This window comes from Aspergillus saccharolyticus, assembly GCF_003184585.1.
Source record: "Aspergillus saccharolyticus JOP 1030-1 unplaced genomic scaffold BP01scaffold_10, whole genome shotgun sequence".
NCBI classification, from domain to species: Eukaryota; Fungi; Ascomycota; class Eurotiomycetes; order Eurotiales; family Aspergillaceae; genus Aspergillus; species Aspergillus saccharolyticus.
Genome location: NW_020290620.1, coordinates 757,052 through 773,359, shown reverse-complemented (window position 1 = coordinate 773,359; position 16,308 = coordinate 757,052). Strand labels below are relative to the sequence as shown.

The window sequence follows — 16,308 nt, the reverse complement described above, 5'->3', positions numbered from 1 at the left end:
AGATAGACTGACAGCCGACCACACGTGATCTGCCCCGGCTTTCCGTCGCCGCCTCCCAAAAAAGAAAGAGAAAAAAAAGTTGGCCGAAATACGGAAACAGGAACACTCGTTTCAAGATTCCCCAGCAACGAAAGCAATCACTGCCTCTCATTGACGTGACGGGCTTATTTCCGAGAAAGATTCTGTGATATTACAGAAAAGTCTCGCCGCTATGGCTAAGGCAGAAACCTCTGTCCCCCTTCTGGGCACAAGTGCTCCCATAGATCCTTCTCTGGCTTCCTTGTTCGCTACTAGTGTACGTTCGGGCTTCTCGTCAAGTCATGGAGCATTTTGAGCTAATATAAATCATCAACAGGCTGGTCCAGTCAAAGCTCCAGTAATCCGCAAGCCAGCAGAGAACCGCGCTCCGGAAAATCAACAAGATGATAACAGCGAAGATGAGATTTCCGAGGCGGAGGATGAAGAAATGGAAGAGGCCCCAGGAGCTGAAAGTGAATCTGGAAGTGTGCCAGCGGTGAAAGCCTCCGAGAGTGCTAGTCGAAAGCGAAAGAGGGCGCCGGCAGAAGAAGTCGAGGACTCGTACATGCGTCGCATAGAAAAGGAGCAGCAGAAGGAGGAATCTAAGCGTCTTGAAGAAAAGGCCAAGCGACAAAAGGTTGAAGAGGGTAAAATCGAAGGCGACTCGGATCAGACCGATGAAAGCGACAGTCAAAGCGACACCGAAAACGAGAACGAGGAGACGGCGATGTTGAAGCACGAAAGTCTCACTGGAGCCGCTGAGAACGCAGAGCTGGATAAGTCCAACCGCACTGTGTTTCTTGGTAATGTCTCGAATGAGGCTATCAAGTCCAAGTCTGCCAAGAAAATTCTTCTCAAACACCTTGGATCATTCCTCGAGTCGCTTCCAGAGTCAACTGGACCTCACAAAGTGGAATCAGTTCGCTTTCGCTCGACAGCTTTTGCCAGTGGTGCCAAGGTACCAAAGCGAGCTGCATTTGCAAACAAGGAGGTTCTAGATGATACGACGCCATGCACCAACGCCTATGCTGTGTACTCAACGGTGCAGGCTGCACGAAAAGCACCGGCTGCATTGAACGGTACAATTGTTCTCGATCGGCATCTGCGTGTCGACAGCGTCGCGCATCCCGCGAAGATCGACAACAAGCGGTGTGTTTTCGTTGGTAACCTGGACTTCATTGATAATGAGGCCAAACCTGACGATGAGAAGAAAAAGAAGAAGCGGGCTCCCGCAGATGTGGAAGAGGGTCTTTGGAGGGTGTTCAATGCTCACACTGGTGGTTCGAAGAAAGATGGTTCAGGCAAAGGCAGCGTTGAGTCGGTTCGAGTCGTCCGCGACTCTGCCACGCGTGTCGGCAAAGGCTTCGCTTATGTTCAGTTCTATGATCAAAACTGCGTCGAGGAAGCCCTTTTGTTGGAAGGGAAACAATACCCACCCATGCTCCCACGAAAGCTCCGTGTGTCTCGAGCCAAGAAGGTCATGAAGAAGCGCGATGAGGGCGGCAGCAAGCAAGGGCAGGCTCTGGGAGTCGCGGACAAGACACTTCAGGGTCGTGCCGGAAAGCTCTTCGGTAGAGCCGGTGCAGCCAAGGTTAAGGCTGCGGGAAAGACCTCCATCTCGCAGAATTCGTTGGTCTTTGAAGGACAGCGAGCCACGGAAGGAGCATCGCGCATCCGAGTCAAGACGAAGAGTCGCGGATCGAAGGCCAAGCGCAACAGTCGGAGTAGCAAGCGTGCTGCAGCATATAAGGCTGCTGGCGGCAAGAAAGGCAAGATGGGCCAGTAGATGCCGAGGAACTGGGGGTTTAGTGTAAGGCGCGTTTCATGTATGTAATTTACCATTCACCGGATGGCCACGAGGAATTCAGGAGTTGCGTAAAAGCACAATTGGATGTGGAGACCAATTTCAAATCCACAAGTTCTACATCTCTTTATCGCTTGTACTATTCCACCGTTAATGGTTTCTAGGTAACAAGAGTATCATGCCCATTTCATCGGTTTCATGGGGTTCCGCGCGACGCCCAACTACGGATACATACTAGGTAGTAAGTTCAGAGCGGTGACGTCATTTCGTAGACGCCTCCCACCTTCCCGCAATAACCATCAACCTTATCGATTAGTTAACTTACTGCTTGCTAACTACCCCGTATGATCCTCCGCATCCCGTTTAATTATCCGCTCACACCCCCCACCCCTTTTCTAGAAACCAGATCGAAACTCTCTTCCCCTAAATGAATGCCTGAGTTCAGGTCTTCGCAAGCTTGACTCACTTGGAGGAATATCCACCCTGCCTCGATTGTTGTCGTCTAAAGCGTGCATGATCAAGCGTGCCTCCGCCCTGATCCAGACCATAAGCACAGAAACTCCTAAGGTAATTGCCTGAGACAGTTCAGGCTTTATTGCGACTTTCGAGATCCATGTGGATCAGCCCTGCGTCTTGTTCGCAACTAGCAGTCTGATGCGCCGCCAAGTCTGACGAGATAGAAATTCCTGCCGAATAGACTCATCATTACAAGCGGACAGTTTCTCGTCATTCCGTGTGTTACTTGACCATCAGGCGAATTTATGTGACTCATCATGATGCTTCCATTTGTCCATCGACTTCGCGGAATTAGAAGGCCCTCAGACCCCCCGGGCAATAACAGTGGAAACGGTGGTGGTGAATTATCACAGGATGATATGAAGAAATCGAATGACGATGCATACTATCCGAGCTGCTACGATGTGCTAAAGGTTAGGTACCTGCTGCAGCATATCTGGAAATGGAAGAGAAACTCGGAAGAGCTGTTCCCTGTTGAGCTCGTGGACATGATCGTGGATGCGGCTGAGTACTGGGCCACCAGTGAGTCTGGCCTGGAAGGAGAGACTATCATTCGAAAAGATCAGGATCAAGCGCTCTTGACAACTGTACCGCTGTGCTATGACGTAAATGTATGTACATGCCATCTCCATTACCACCAGTCTCGCATGCAGCACACTCAGGGCAGCTCTGGCATTGGCATGGATGTACCCGAACTGATCATTTGTATAGACACTGGATTCTGATTCTCCCCAAATGCTTCCCCATCGCACTGTCCACCCTTGCCGCAAGATCATATTCAGTATTTTAGCACATGATCAAGGGTGGGGTGGCGGTGCCCGCAATAAGGGCCCTTACGACGGGTCTTATACATGGTTCGACACCCAGATCATTCACTCCGCTCAGAAACCGCCTCCATGTAGTGAGGAAGCAACTCAAGGAGTGCAGCACGTCCACTTTGAATCGGGCAATCCCCTTCTACTTCCGAGCCCTCATAAGCTGCAGTCAAACCGGACAGCGGACAAAAATCCCCAACTACATCGAATCACTTGGCATTATCTTGATGATGTCCCCAGCGAATCAAGCGAAGCAGAAGATATCGAGAATAGCACGGGCCGTGGACGTGCAACCTTGGATGGCAGTCAAGTTCGTTCTTTAGAGGTGGGTGATGCAATCCAGGTCTGGGGGAGAGCCCGGTTTGGAGGATGGATCAATCATGTCCAGCGAGTGTCGGTGCGAGTGTTCTGGGCCGTGTAATCAAGATGAGATGAGAAGGTCAATTCACTCGAGTAGCTCATTATGAGCATGCGTTAGAATCAGTTGCTGTAGGGTTCCGAGCAAGTGGTTGTAATCAGCACGCCAGAGAAATGTCATCAACTTCTTGGGATGACACCAGAGAGCAGCTATACCTTGGATTTTCGGTGGCCAGCCATGCATACAAAGCCGACTTGAAAGTATTATGTTTCAAGTCATATGGAGTATTGTCTAACTTGAAGGCAACACTCCAGCAAGAGAGGGCATTGCATTCATCTGTCATCCAGCGCCACCAGCTTGAACGTACCCCGGATCCCCGACGAAGGGGTCATAGCGCTATTTATTAAGCTAACTAGTCCTTAGATAAGTTTGACAGCCTAAAGTTGACCTTGAGAGGTTATCACCTCATACGTGTAGAGAATCACGTCATTGTGCCAAATGCCCCATTCATCTTAGCTGGCAGCTGAATATAAGGGCACCCAAGTTTCCTCATGGCCAGCCATACTGTCCCTTTGTCGCAATGATGTTTGGAAGAAGAAGAAGCATAATGATGTGAAAGGCAGTCAATGACCCTTGAGAGGGTTGATCTTGCTCCTTCTCCTACACTGGCATCACCGTCTATCTCTTTCGCATACCCCTGATGACCTCCCGTGAACAGGATGGGATACGTACAATAATGTATACGCCATGGCAGCGGACGGAAAGCGACGCAGCAGTTCCGGTGGGGCATGCCGCGTTAAGTTGAGTTGATTGCGCAATGCCCCCAACCATCAATCAGTTGACCGCCTGAATCTAAACATGTGTGCGATGCATGATCTGACCCGTCCGGGGAGTGACACGCCTGCCGTCGGTCTCTTTCGGGGGCGGGCAGCCTGCGTGCTCAATCGCCGATTGATTTGGTTCGCCGACTGAACAAACCACATGGACTCTCTGCCTCAACTATGGCCCTCCTTGCTATCTGTGTACAGCCAGGGATCTTCTCATAGCAACCATGATCAGTCTACTCATCTTCTATCCCCGAAAAGGTTCTGATTTGAGTATTTCGCCGAGAATTACTCCGGAAATGCATTTCAACCGCCATGGATCTTCACCCATAAATTGCTCGTTTTCTCGTTCTCTCCCTGAAGACACTCCAGTTGCTCTGGTGTCCAGCAGTCTTCACATACTGTATTTCTCTCGAGAAGATCGGTTGCTGAGACGATTTCTCGCTGCTTAGCACCCCACAGTTGCAGACACTCACAAAATGACACAACCCCAAAGATGTGCCGCTATTGTAGTGGGAGCAGGCCCTGCTGGTTTGGCAGTTGTTGGAAGTCTACTGGAAAAGCAGCTGGGTGGTAAAATCGCCTGGGTGGATCCATACTTTCAAGGTGGTCGAGTCAACAGGAAATACCGCGAAGTCCCCAGGTGAGTAGTGAGAGCGCGCAGATTAGAAGATCAATCGGAGGGCAATATTGCTGACACTACCATTTCAGTAACACCAAAGTGTCGTTCTTCCAAGCGTATGCCACCGCTGTGCAGCCATTCCGATCCGTCATTGCCAACACCCGCATGCCCAACCCTTTCACAACCATGGCCAAGCTTGACCAGGATAAAACCTGTCATCTGCATCACGCTGCGGATGTGGTTTGCGCACTCACAGAAGGGATTACAAAAATGGATAGTGTCCTGGCATGCCGGGGCACAGTCACCGCTGCCAATCTGTCCGAGCAAGTCAGTCCAGCGGCACTCCCGTAGATAGTTCCTCGCATTGCTGACTTCGCATAGACATCTATTTGGACAGTTCGAATTAAATTGCAGGACTCTCAAGACGAGGTAGATGTGATAACACCCCGGCTTGTCCTCTGCACGGGATCATCCCCGACGGAAGTTACCATTCCTATTTCCGAACCCCACATCGAGAGGCTTGACCTTGACCTGGTGTTGAAACCTAGTGAACTGATCACACATCTTCCTCACAATAAGCCTCTGGATATTGCCGTGGTAGGGGCGTCTCACAGCGCAATTCTAGCCCTACTCAACCTGGTGGAACTGGCCCGGAGCTCCCACCCTGCGCTTCGCATAAAATGGTTCACGCGACATCCGCTACGTTATGCAGAGTTCATGGACGGCTGGATCCTCCGTGATAACACTGGACTCAAAGGTCTTGCTGCCGACTTCGCCCGCCAGCAACTGGAGGATGATAAGTTACCCCAATCCGAGGCCGGCCGCTTCATCAACAAGGTAGACTGCGGAGGCGGCCAGGAAGCTGCACAATATCAGCGGGTGTTGCCATCTTGCTCACATATAGTTCAAGCCGTGGGCTTTACGCGCGACCCGCTTCCAGAACTATCGATCAATGGCCGTCCATTGGAGCTCGACTTTGACTCAGTCTCGGGCGGCTTTTACGATGCCAATGGCCGGATTGTTCGGGGTCTTTATGGCGCTGGCATTGCATTCCCGGAGCGAGTTGTTGATCCATACGGCAATGTTGAGCATGCCGTCGGGTTCTTCAAGTTTATGAAATACGTCAAGCGGGTAACTCCGCTGTGGGCAGCCTCCTAGATGGATGGGCTCATAGGAAATTCCCTATCATGAGCGTGTTTTTGACCCTAATGCCTGGTTGAAATAGCCGTTACCTCTGGCAGGCTCTCGGCTAATTGCTGTTGCTGATCTGGCATCATAACGAATAATAGTATGCAAATTCCTACGCCGAGCTTGCCGAGGCACGACCAGTATAGTAACTGTAGTATCAGACGCTCATTGCGTCCTGGAACTATTTCTTATGTCCTACTTTGAATAAGCATCACTTTGAAGGTGATCTCAGCCCTTCCAGTAACCTCAAGCACGTGGGTCTTTGGTGCATCCCATCCTCGCCATAGTTAGAGGTCGGTGTCAAGAGTGAGCGTAGCACTTTCTCTGCTCACACATACTTCTCAGATACATCCTTTGCAAGAGCTCTGTGATTTGGTGGCCATGATGGATGTCTTTAATGAGTTTTTGACCATGCATGTCAGGTACACGGACGAAAGCATCCACATCCATGCTACAGTCATTTATACTTGAGAGTGGCAATCTATGCCCGTGCCCAATCCGCAGCCAGCCCTTTAAATCCCTACGTTGAGGCAGCTCCTGGTATATAAAGCGAAAGAAACCGTAGCCAACACCTTCAGGGCATAACTCAGGTGGAAGAAACTGTTCTATCCGATGTCCAAATCCATCATTGTGGTCAAACAATCATATACGCCAGAAACATAACATGAAGAGTAGTTCTGCCCATGGGCGAGAAAGGAAAGAAGAAAAGAACGAAAAGAACAGAGATATGATAATTACCGTAAAAGATGATCACCACCAAGAGATTGGACCCAAGCCAGCCATTTGCATCGAACCCTGTTCGCCCGTTAGTGCTGAGATTTGAAACCTCAAAGCACCCACACACCCAAGTTGTTCCGTGGGCGGTTCGTGGGCTTGATGGGGTTATTGGACTTACAATGATTGAATATGGCGGTTTCCGCTCGATCACGGCGGCGCCATCGCCTAGATCAGGGGCATTGGGAATTTGATCATGCCACTCCTCCATCTCCACGCGGAAACGGACGACCTCGCCGACGTCGAAATAGAAGGTCGAGCCATCTTCGTTTTCCCAGATCCAGACTTGATCCGCGTAGTCGCTGTTGGGCTTCGGGTCAGTCTGCGGTGGAGTTGAGTGAAGCACTCCGAGGGAGAACTTACAACCTGGCTCCATCGAGGAGAAGATCGGGCGGGACGAGGATGTCATTGAAGAATTCTACGCCGACTAGGAAATGTCGTTTGTTCAGGACGATGACCGGGGAGACGGAAGCAAAGGAGGGAACTCACTTTTGATTCCGTGCTCCGTGGCGCTGGATATCTTTCCCAGCATGATCTCTCCCTTGAACGGACGGAAGACAATAAGCCGGAATTTGACTAGAATTCGAGTTAGTAAGATGTTATTGAAATGTCGGCTGGCATCAGGGACGCTCTTACCATTTACATTGACTAGCCCGGTTCCATGGCCGATAAGACCGTCCGAGGATTCAAGCAAATCGTAAAACCCGATGCAGAGGCCGATCTTTTGAATTACCTGTCCCATGAAGAATTAAGCCTTTAAATCATTACAAGTAGCGACCGGACAAAGGAGCCCTGAAAGGGTGAGAGCTTACTTTGTTGGCGTACTTCTCGTTGATATTATCTTCGAGGGCCACAGCGCTGTACTTGGAGAAATCCTCGGGGGAGATCTGGATCAGATCGGACACAGTAGTCTGGGAGATTCCGGTCAGTTCCCATTACTTTTATAGACGACAAGCACGTTTACTGCAAGTAAGGAAGCGAACGTCTGGGTACTATCAGGATAACTGACAAGGATGAACATGCTGGGCGGCGATGCACACGGCGTTGCCAGTGACGGAGCCCGGGAATTTTTTTTTTTTCTGGTCTTATCGAGCAGCAGTAAAGCAATGAGCCGGACGAGTATAATTGAACCTCAATGGAAGACGAATCCCCATTCCATGTCCTGTATGACTCGCTTTGCTTTCAATAGTCTTAGCACTGACTTTAAGCAAAATCACCCTTCCGACGCCATGTCAGAACATTGAATAGTCGCAACTTGACAATATCCGATTACAGCATGCGATAAGATGCTGCTTGTCATTGGATGGTTATTTGCCTGAGGCCAGCATTCCCTTTCTCCGAGGCCGAGATCATCTCACGTGATTACCTCTTGGTAGTTAACCAAGAGGTCCTCGGAACGGAAGAATCTCGGCGTCCAGCTGCAGCGAAGGTCCCATCCAGCCGCCGCCCATTTTGTTATAAGACTTAGCGCCGAAACTCGACCTCGCCGCCCTTAGATTCTGAAGAGGAAGAGAATGGCGTGCATGCTGGCCTTCACTGTCTCTTCTGGAAGATCTATTGCGGTCCTCTCGCCATGAACAACAATCCGCAGGGCTTCTCTTTTCCTCCGCCTCCTCCCCCTCCTCCTTCTTCCTCCCAGCAACAGCATCAATCGCACCAGCCGCCACACCAGCAGCATCCGCACCCGCAGCAACAGTACCACCATGGCCACAACGCGGCCGCCTATGCATCTCAGTACAATGCAGGCTATCACGGTCAACAACGCGGCGGACGCGCCTCCGGTGCACATCACCGAGGGCGCGGGAGAGGAGGTTACGGAAATCCTCACCGTGGCGGCGGTGGAGGAGGAGGAGGTGGTGGTGGTGGACGTGGCGGTCACTACATGACACCCGATGTCAATGTGAACCGGGGATATCCGACTGCCACCGTCGCCGCCACCGGGCCTGGGTCTGTCGGCGGATACACACCTATGAATTATGCGGGATATACGCCTCAACCTCTTTCTGCCACTCCACAAGCGATTCCGACCCCTCAGTTCGCGCCCACCCGGTCCCCGAACTTTCAGCATCGCTCTTCAAATGCACCCTCATTCAATCCCTCCCAATCCTACGTTCCAGCCCCCGTAGCACATGTGCCGACGCCCTACCAAGCCCAATCGAAATACCCTACGGCCGCTGCTCAACCCGCTCCTACATATCCGCCCGCTGTGCCTTCTCACAACTATGTCACGCAACCGGTTCAACCCCCAATGATGGGGCCGCCGATGCGCTGGGGGTTTGACAACCAGGGACAAACAAGTTCCTTCCCAGGTGGCCAGCGCGGTCACCAGCGAGGCGGACGGCCGTTTAGCAATTACAATGCCCCATCGGACAAGCCCATGAATCACGGCAACAAGCGAGACCATAACTCGGCCTTTGGTCGTCCGCCACAGGCGAGTGCGCCTCGAGTTGCCGCACCACCACCAGTTCCTAGTTTCGGAAACCCCCTGCTACCCTCCAAACCTCCTTTGCCAGCTGACGCCACCCGCAAGCCTAAGAAAAAGAAAAGGAAGCATAACCAGCTTGGGTTGACACCGAAAACGGAGGATCACGAGTCTAGTGAAGAGGAAGACGACGTGGACGAGGAGGCACGGCTGGCTGCGGAGGGAGCAACCGCAGCGGCGAGCGCTTCCGCGCCTCTGCAGTTCACCTACAGAGGACGCACTTCAACGCTACAGACGCCGGATGATATCAAAGCTTGGATTGAGGAGCGTAAGAAGCGGTTCCCCACTCAAGCAAGAGTTGAAGAGAAGAAGAAGGCGATGGAGGAAGCCAAAAAGGCCCGAGACGAGGCGCTGCGGCAGAAGAAGCAGCAGCGACATGAGCAGAAACACCCGCAGAAGGATTCAAAGAACCAGAAAGAGCGCGAGCAGCACAACTACAAGGATGAGCAGAAAGATTCCAGTGATCCCATTGATATTGCTGCAAAGGCCAAGCTGAAAGCTGATAAGCTACGGCGAAAACTGATGAGGGAAGAGAAGAGGGTTGCCAAAGCAGAAGCCGATGCTGAGAGGGCACGTATGAGAGTGGAGGAACTCCAGAGAAGCTCCACAGGCACATCCAACGAGCAGGTCCAGTCTGGTCCTCGAGCTGAAACGGCATCAGATGCTCAGATTGAGCTGCCAGCGCCTGCTGCAACCGCAGCCGGCGGCCTGGACGTCGAGGAGAACCTTGCGACGACTGATGCAACCATACCGGCCGCGGGAGCTCCAGCCGATGAGGGAACCAGCGTATCCTCTCCAAAAGACTCCGACAGCAGCGACTGGACGTCTTCGAGCGGATTTGACTCTTCTTCGGAGGATTCTGGTGACAGTGACGATGATGCTGCGCCGGACCAAGCCACCTCCAAACGCGAAGGACCGGAGCGAGTGCCGCCTCCGGTTCGCGAACCGAAGAAGAAGGTCTGCCGGCATTTTGCCCGAACTGGTCGTTGTATGCATGGAAATAAGTGCAAATTTTCGCACGAAGTGCCCGAGCGAGGAGGCAAAACAAAGGCCGCTGAGCCAAAGGGACGAAAGGGGCTTTTCCAAGCAGTAAGTCTTCCTTGCCTATTTTCTAGAACTGCATTTCGAACTAACTGGCACCCAGCTTTTGGACCGTCAAAGGACCGAGGATGATCGTAAGGTGATGGAAGCCATCGTCTGGCTGGGAGAAAACGGCATGCTTGATGAATCGAGAGAATCCGGGAACAGCAACGGTGCGACCTCTGGAAGAGAGGAAGTGAAGGCTGATCCGGAACACGAAGACCGGCAGGAGGAGGCGATGGTGTCCGAGGGCACGGAGCCCTGACAGGGGTCTGATACCGCTGCTGCCACGACCGCATAGATGACTGCATAACATATAGTTAAACGTTCTCCAGCATCATTGTAGCGGCAATGCATTGTATATACATCCATACACACCTCATAGCTACAATACAACATCCCTTGTAAAATATTTTTAGTCGTCGCTCATCGCATCTTCCCCGCAGATGAGCAAGCGTCGAGAAAAGTTTGCAATTGCCCTACCGGTGTGCCCGCGGTGGAGATATCACCAGGTGGCTGTTTCTTTAGGGAGGCTAGGCCTTCAAGTGTTTGCAAGATCAATACGATGCTGGAGTTTATAAGTCTGGTGTGTGTCTTGTGGTGGTAGTAGACCGTGGCTAGGACCCGCATTTTTGACATGAGAGCGATCTTGCAGGGGGAGAGCGAAAAAAACCCTTGATTTCGAATAGGTAGATTCAAATAGGGGTTGGTAGGGCAACTGCAGTGATTGATTGACCGTTGGAAGGTCGGTCGATCCTTTGCCAGTTTCGGGATTATAGTTAATGGTTAGTAGTAGGGATTAGGGGACCAAGAGCGCAAGCGACCCTTTTTGAGGAGAAAAGGAGTTTTAGTACTGCGTACTGGTGATGAGATTGGAGAGTGACTCGACCATCATGTTTCACTCTTAATTCAGGGTTGTCGAGGGCTAGGCTCCGTAGCTGGTCCGACCCCAACATTTTCATATAAGTACTATATATCGTTTACAAGATCGGCCATAGTTAAAATAGTAAGTTAGATCAGGTACGAGACACCCTACCTACCCTCCCAGTACAGAATCAGCTGGGGATGGCGAATTCCTGGAGATTTCGTCAAGGTACCGGGAACTCCGAAGTACGTACAGTAATACTTCGTATCCGAGAAGTAAGTAAGTAAGGTACAGTCCCAGGTACCGCCCAATAGATGGGATGCATTGATTGCATTTGATGGAGACTAACAAACCTTGCGCCTAAAAGTGGGGAATCAGCAGCGGAGGAGGTAATCTTACCGACGGAACACCAAGGGTCCACTGAGTCCGGTCTGTCTATTTCGTCTAGATCCTTTTCAAAAGACAGTACTCCAGCTCAGGGTTTTCGGGCTCATGGCCTCACGCTATCCTTAGGATAGAGGAGGAAAGATAGAGGGAGAGAGAGAGAGAGGGTCAGAGTCTACGAGTCTAAACTCCATGAGGACAAGAGAACTGGAACCAACCATGGCGGACTCTCGATCTATTGAACATTTGACTTTCCACTTTTGCATTGCCACAAGCCTCTCTCGCTCTCTCGCTCTCTCTATTGAGAGCAGGCGCCTCCCAATACAGTCTAGTTGAAGAAGGGTACCACTCACTGAACTGCTCGTACTCATCCTCCTCCTCCTCGTGCCTGTTTATTAGTCCCTGATCTCCCCCCCCCATCGCTCGCCTGTCTCTCTCCTTCTTTTTTTTCCCCTTCCTTGTGCGACAGCTAACTTCTCGTTCCCCTCTCCCTTTTTTGCTTTTCAATCAGCTCGTGTCTATCACTCACCTTGGTTCACTCATTTTTGACCATCTGATTCAAAGTCGCATCTTAATTTCACTCTTTCTCTCCCACACTTGCCATCGATACATATTTCCCAATCGGGTTATATCTGATTCAATTGTTTATTGGAATACTTCACCTCCCACCTTGTATACATCCATCAACATGCGTTCCATGCTCTGCCTTGCGCTCGGCGCCATTGCCACTCTCGCCAATGCTGCCAGCAACCCCTTCAACGTCCCCAGTGGGGGTTATTCCTTCACCGCTGGAACCCCAACGACTCTGACTTGGGATGCCACCTCCAACGGCACCGTCAGCCTGAGACTCCAGTGGGGAACTGTCTTCACCACCAAAGATGGGGACAGCCTTGCTGGTGCGTACTTGCCCCGCCTTATGACCCCTTCTTCTCTCTACAACCGAGACTGACTTCTGTCTAGCGGGCATTGCCAACTCGGGTAGCTTCACCTGGACTCCGTCTGCCAGTCTGGTCAGCAGATCCGATTACGCAATTGAAATCATCAATGATGTAGACACTGAGGATGTCAACTACACTCCTCGTTTCTCCATTGCCGGTGTTACTGGCACTGTCTCCACTTCGACTGTCAAGTCCACGACTTCCAGCTCCTCGACCACTTCCTCCTCGTCGAGCAAGAGCACCACCACCACCACCACCACCACCACCACCGGTACCACCACCACCGGTACCGCCACCACTATGTCCACCGTGACTAGCACTGGCGTTGTCTCTTCGACTGCTTCCGGTTCCAACTCCACTGCTGCCATTGCTTCGAAGACTTCCTCCGCCTCTTCCTCGTCTGGATCGTCCAGTGCTTCGGGCACTACCGCTGCCAGTGCCTCCAGCACCTTTTTGGCCGCCAACGCCGGCGTCGTCAACCGGGCATCCATGGGCATGTTTGCGCTGCTTGTTGCCGCTATCGCTCTGGTCTAGATGGTGGCTGACTACCATGAGACATCATGGTTGACTTATATATGACCCTTTTTCACTTCTGGTACATAGCTTTTGAGCGCCTTCTTTTACGCTTCACCATTTTCACTTCTTACACCCTTGTTCTTTCTTACCCACAACTATTTCTCTGCGGCTTGACGTCATTGTCGTGGGTTTCTCGAGTCATCGAGGCTCCTTACATGTGGTTGACGCTGTGGTATTTTTTCATTTCACAATTATTACTACCAGGTTGAGCTCCGGATGGTCGGAGCTAATGGTGCTGCACGTCGATTTGTATGGTATGAGGATGTTGATATGGATACTATAATGAATGACAATTTGTCTTGTTTCCGGATAAGCACGTTCAGGCACCGGCTGCCACGAGGGATGTTGGCGGGAGGCTTTGGCAAGTGCCAGGAATTTGAATGTGACAGGCAGGATACCTCGGGACGGTGTCGTGCCGCGATCTGCCGGGGGGTTGACATGCGGTGTATGTACTGTACCTGCATCGCGTGCCGATTCTCCACCAATCACTGCATATCAGATAATTAAGCATCTCGCGAGATTACTTCATATCGTCTCGAGTTAGTCAACGGGCTAGCTATGTAAGCTGAGGTCCGCGACCAGATCACCCGCATCAGCAGACCTCTCTGGCGTTGTGGTTCTTTCGTATGCCAAATCTCCATCTCAACCCGAAATAACAAACCCACCGAAAATCAAGAGAAATGTCAGGTAAAATTAGACCTCAAATAGACCTCAAATTAAAAATAAAAACCAAGAGCTCAGCGGAGACATTAGAAAGTCGGCAGTCAACAGATTGGTGGACGCCCGAGGGGAGTCTTCAGAACTACTACGCGACCACTCCATACGGAGAAGATACAAAAGTATCTGAGTGGTCGGTGGGACTCGAACCGGAAATTAAAGCGGCTCTCGGGCCCGGCGGAAGGGGCTGAGGGAGGTTGACCTGGTGGACCGTACTGTATTGAAGTCTGTAGGTGATATATTATTACATACTTAGTCTTGGCGTATCAGTTATGTAGCGTAACTGTCTCCAATCATTCATGTACGAGTATGATATCTACTTCCTTACTGTGTGAGATGAGGTGATGATAGTAGCGATCATGGTAACTTTGGCAATAAGTTAGAGCAGCAGGAGAAGATTGATTTGAAAGAGAGAGATATGTGTTTTACTCCGGAGACGCGATTCCAATTCATCTGGATTCTGTTGACCGGAAAAGGTATCTATCTCCGAGGCTTCCTTGCCTTCCGATTGATATCCAAACCGCAGTCTAAACTGTATCCAGCTCGTTCCTCCTACTCTTCCACTCCATTTAGTTACCACAAGTGGCACAAGTGGCACAAGTGTCCTCCTACTCGTGGGCTCACCTGCGCTTCTTTCTCGAGTTGGTGGTGGGAGCCTGTAATCAGCATTCCGATCCTATCTAGCCGCCAGCCGGACTGAGGTAGTCCCTCAACTATGAATCTCATCTCAAAGCAACATCCCCAATAGGTACAACTGCAATAGCAACCGAGGATCATCCTGGGAAGCTAGCATAGTATCTCAGCACCCATCGGCACAAGGCACGACCTCTGGCTCCGACCTTTCTAGGCTATTGAGTAGCTCAATCTCCAGCACAGTCAGGATGCACCCACCCCATCTATCCTATTCTCAAATCCAACCGGGTATGCTGACATCGCCGAACCACCCGGGACGACCACCCCCCCTCTCGCCCTTCTCCATACCTACTAATCTGGTACGCGCTAACTATCGAATCCCAGATGCCAAAGCGGGTAGATGGGGGGAGGGGGGAAGCTTAACTCGGCTACATGGTGCAGTGGGTTCTGGTTCAGTAGTTAGGGCGAGTCTGTTCCTCCTCCTCCTCCTCCTCCTCCTCCTAGGCCTCTATCTTAGTCGAGCTGGTCCTTGGTGCTAGTCCCTCGGAGTCATAGTGGTGAGCGATTTTTCTCTTCTGCTGGTCGTAGGCTACATCTTTTAGTGGTGATTTCATTCGAGGGTACTAGTAGTTGTATTAGCGGGCAGTCACTGCAATTATTCGATTTATTCGAGGAGACAAGCGAATGACAGCGGCGTGTGAAATTGGACTGGTTCTTTTAGTAGTAGGAGGGGGTCCGTGGTTCGATCCACTACTACTAGATCAAGGTTGAACAGCTGGTTCTCCGCTTGTGAGGTCAGTCTTCCGGGTGGCTTTGACGATGGATGCCCTTGACCATATGTCGACCTGCTTGTTGGGTGGGCTTGCGTACTGGAGTCAACTTTAGGCACGTTCGTATCGATGGTACCCATGCTGGAGACTGGGATGATACTACCAGCACGGAAAATAGAGGGATTTGTTCAGATCAGATGTCTACTTTCAAGGGGAGAAGATGAGACCATATCAAGCATGTTATAGGCTAGTTTCCGCGGGGGAGGAGTAAGACACGTGAAACCCCAGGTCCAGCTTTTGCGGGCCAGGCTATAAGAGAGCATATATGGTTCGTTCAAATCTGTGAATTCCGCCCAAGGAAAAATAAAAATAAAAATAAATGACTATTAGGGTAACAGGATGCGAGTGAACCAGGTATTGAGTCTCCTGATCAATAATCTGTGATTAGTATCCTGTCCACATGGTCGAGATGAACGGTACGATATTGCTGCGACAGAGGCACAGCATCATGTAACTACCGGGCTACAAGCGGAATATATACTTACATAGCAAGTGAGTTGATCAGAATGGAATCATACTCGCTGAGTTACCAGCTGCGACCATACAATGCTGTCGCCCCCACCTAGACATTCACTCCAGACTTCGCCGCTCTGTTATTCTTTGTCTCTTGAAGGCATCGATGACAGTTGGACGAGACGACAAAAAGACAAAAGCATCAATCCCTTCCGCGGAGCAGAAGAGAAGAAGCAAAAGAAATGTCCCGAGGGAGGTTCGAACTCCCGGCCTTGGGATGTCAAGGAAGTTGATGCTTCCATGTCATACTGCGTATGAGACCCACGTGATAACCAACTACACCATCGAGACAAGTTGTTGAAGGTCGCTTGAATACTACTTCATATAATTTCGCCTCATGCTACAACCAGAGACATCACCATTCGGTCCGA

At 51.0% G+C, this 16,308-nt stretch overlaps 6 protein-coding genes and 1 non-coding gene across 7 annotated transcripts; 5 read left to right on the top strand and 2 right to left on the bottom strand.

The window, feature by feature from the left end:
• Positions 1-89: 89 nt before the first annotated feature.
• Positions 90-1,919, top strand: nop12 (rRNA-processing protein NOP12). Its single transcript, XM_025574748.1, has 2 exons — positions 90-295; positions 356-1,919. The coding sequence occupies exons 1-2, from the start codon at positions 212-214 to the stop codon at positions 1,802-1,804; spliced, it is 1,533 nt and encodes a 510-aa protein (XP_025432639.1). The 5' UTR covers positions 90-211; the 3' UTR covers positions 1,805-1,919.
• Positions 1,920-2,161: 242 nt separating this feature from the next.
• On the top strand, positions 2,162-3,911 carry BP01DRAFT_390892 (uncharacterized protein). Its single transcript, XM_025578039.1, has 2 exons — positions 2,162-2,949; positions 3,050-3,911. The coding sequence occupies exons 1-2, from the start codon at positions 2,596-2,598 to the stop codon at positions 3,572-3,574; spliced, it is 879 nt and encodes a 292-aa protein (XP_025432638.1). The 5' UTR covers positions 2,162-2,595; the 3' UTR covers positions 3,575-3,911.
• Positions 3,912-4,814: 903 nt separating this feature from the next.
• BP01DRAFT_381680 (uncharacterized protein) lies at positions 4,815-6,115 on the top strand (the record flags this gene model as incomplete). The annotated part of the gene is made up of 3 exons (XM_025577323.1): positions 4,815-4,978; positions 5,047-5,284; positions 5,339-6,115. The coding sequence occupies 3 exons, from the start codon at positions 4,815-4,817 to the stop codon at positions 6,113-6,115; spliced, it is 1,179 nt and encodes a 392-aa protein (XP_025432637.1).
• A 528-nt stretch (positions 6,116-6,643) lies between these two features.
• Positions 6,644-8,206, bottom strand: BP01DRAFT_355646 (DNA-directed RNA polymerase III subunit RPC25). The gene is made up of 7 exons (XM_025574747.1): positions 7,929-8,206; positions 7,732-7,830; positions 7,556-7,652; positions 7,409-7,495; positions 7,283-7,346; positions 7,041-7,221; positions 6,644-6,940 (listed from the first exon to the last, which is right to left on the bottom strand). The coding sequence occupies exons 1-7, from the start codon at positions 7,938-7,940 to the stop codon at positions 6,896-6,898; spliced, it is 585 nt and encodes a 194-aa protein (XP_025432636.1). The 5' UTR covers positions 7,941-8,206; the 3' UTR covers positions 6,644-6,895.
• Positions 8,207-8,348: 142 nt separating this feature from the next.
• Positions 8,349-10,848, top strand: BP01DRAFT_355645 (CCCH zinc finger protein). The gene has a single exon (XM_025574746.1). The coding sequence runs from the start codon at positions 8,493-8,495 to the stop codon at positions 10,572-10,574; it is 2,082 nt and encodes a 693-aa protein (XP_025432635.1). The 5' UTR covers positions 8,349-8,492; the 3' UTR covers positions 10,575-10,848.
• A 1,570-nt stretch (positions 10,849-12,418) lies between these two features.
• Positions 12,419-13,202, top strand: BP01DRAFT_381677 (GPI anchored serine-threonine rich family protein; the record flags this gene model as incomplete). The annotated part of the gene is made up of 2 exons (XM_025577322.1): positions 12,419-12,626; positions 12,691-13,202. The coding sequence occupies 2 exons, from the start codon at positions 12,419-12,421 to the stop codon at positions 13,200-13,202; spliced, it is 720 nt and encodes a 239-aa protein (XP_025432634.1).
• Positions 13,203-16,120: 2,918 nt separating this feature from the next.
• Positions 16,121-16,228, bottom strand: BP01DRAFT_t111. The gene has a single exon. It is a non-coding gene; the product is annotated as a tRNA-Met (tRNA).
• Between the last annotated feature and the right edge of the window lie 80 nt (positions 16,229-16,308).

Bases quoted from the DNA above. Each gene is read 5' to 3' on its own strand.
- nop12 (XM_025574748.1), top strand. From the start codon at position 212: ATGGCTAAGGCAGAAACCTCTGTCCCCCTTCTGGGCACAAGTGCTCCC. The intron at 296-355 runs GTACGTTCGGGC...AATCATCAACAG, and splicing joins CTTCCTTGTTCGCTACTAGT to GCTGGTCCAGTCAAAGCTCC.
- BP01DRAFT_390892 (XM_025578039.1), top strand. From the start codon at position 2,596: ATGATGCTTCCATTTGTCCATCGACTTCGCGGAATTAGAAGGCCCTCA. The intron at 2,950-3,049 runs GTATGTACATGC...TCATTTGTATAG, and splicing joins CGCTGTGCTATGACGTAAAT to ACACTGGATTCTGATTCTCC.
- BP01DRAFT_355646 (XM_025574747.1), bottom strand. The intron at 7,222-7,282 runs GTAAGTTCTCCC...GAAGCCCAACAG, and splicing joins CTCCTCGATGGAGCCAGGTT to CGACTACGCGGATCAAGTCT. The intron at 6,941-7,040 runs GTAAGTCCAATA...ACGGGCGAACAG, and splicing joins AACCGCCATATTCAATCATT to GGTTCGATGCAAATGGCTGG.
- BP01DRAFT_355645 (XM_025574746.1), top strand. From the start codon at position 8,493: ATGAACAACAATCCGCAGGGCTTCTCTTTTCCTCCGCCTCCTCCCCCT.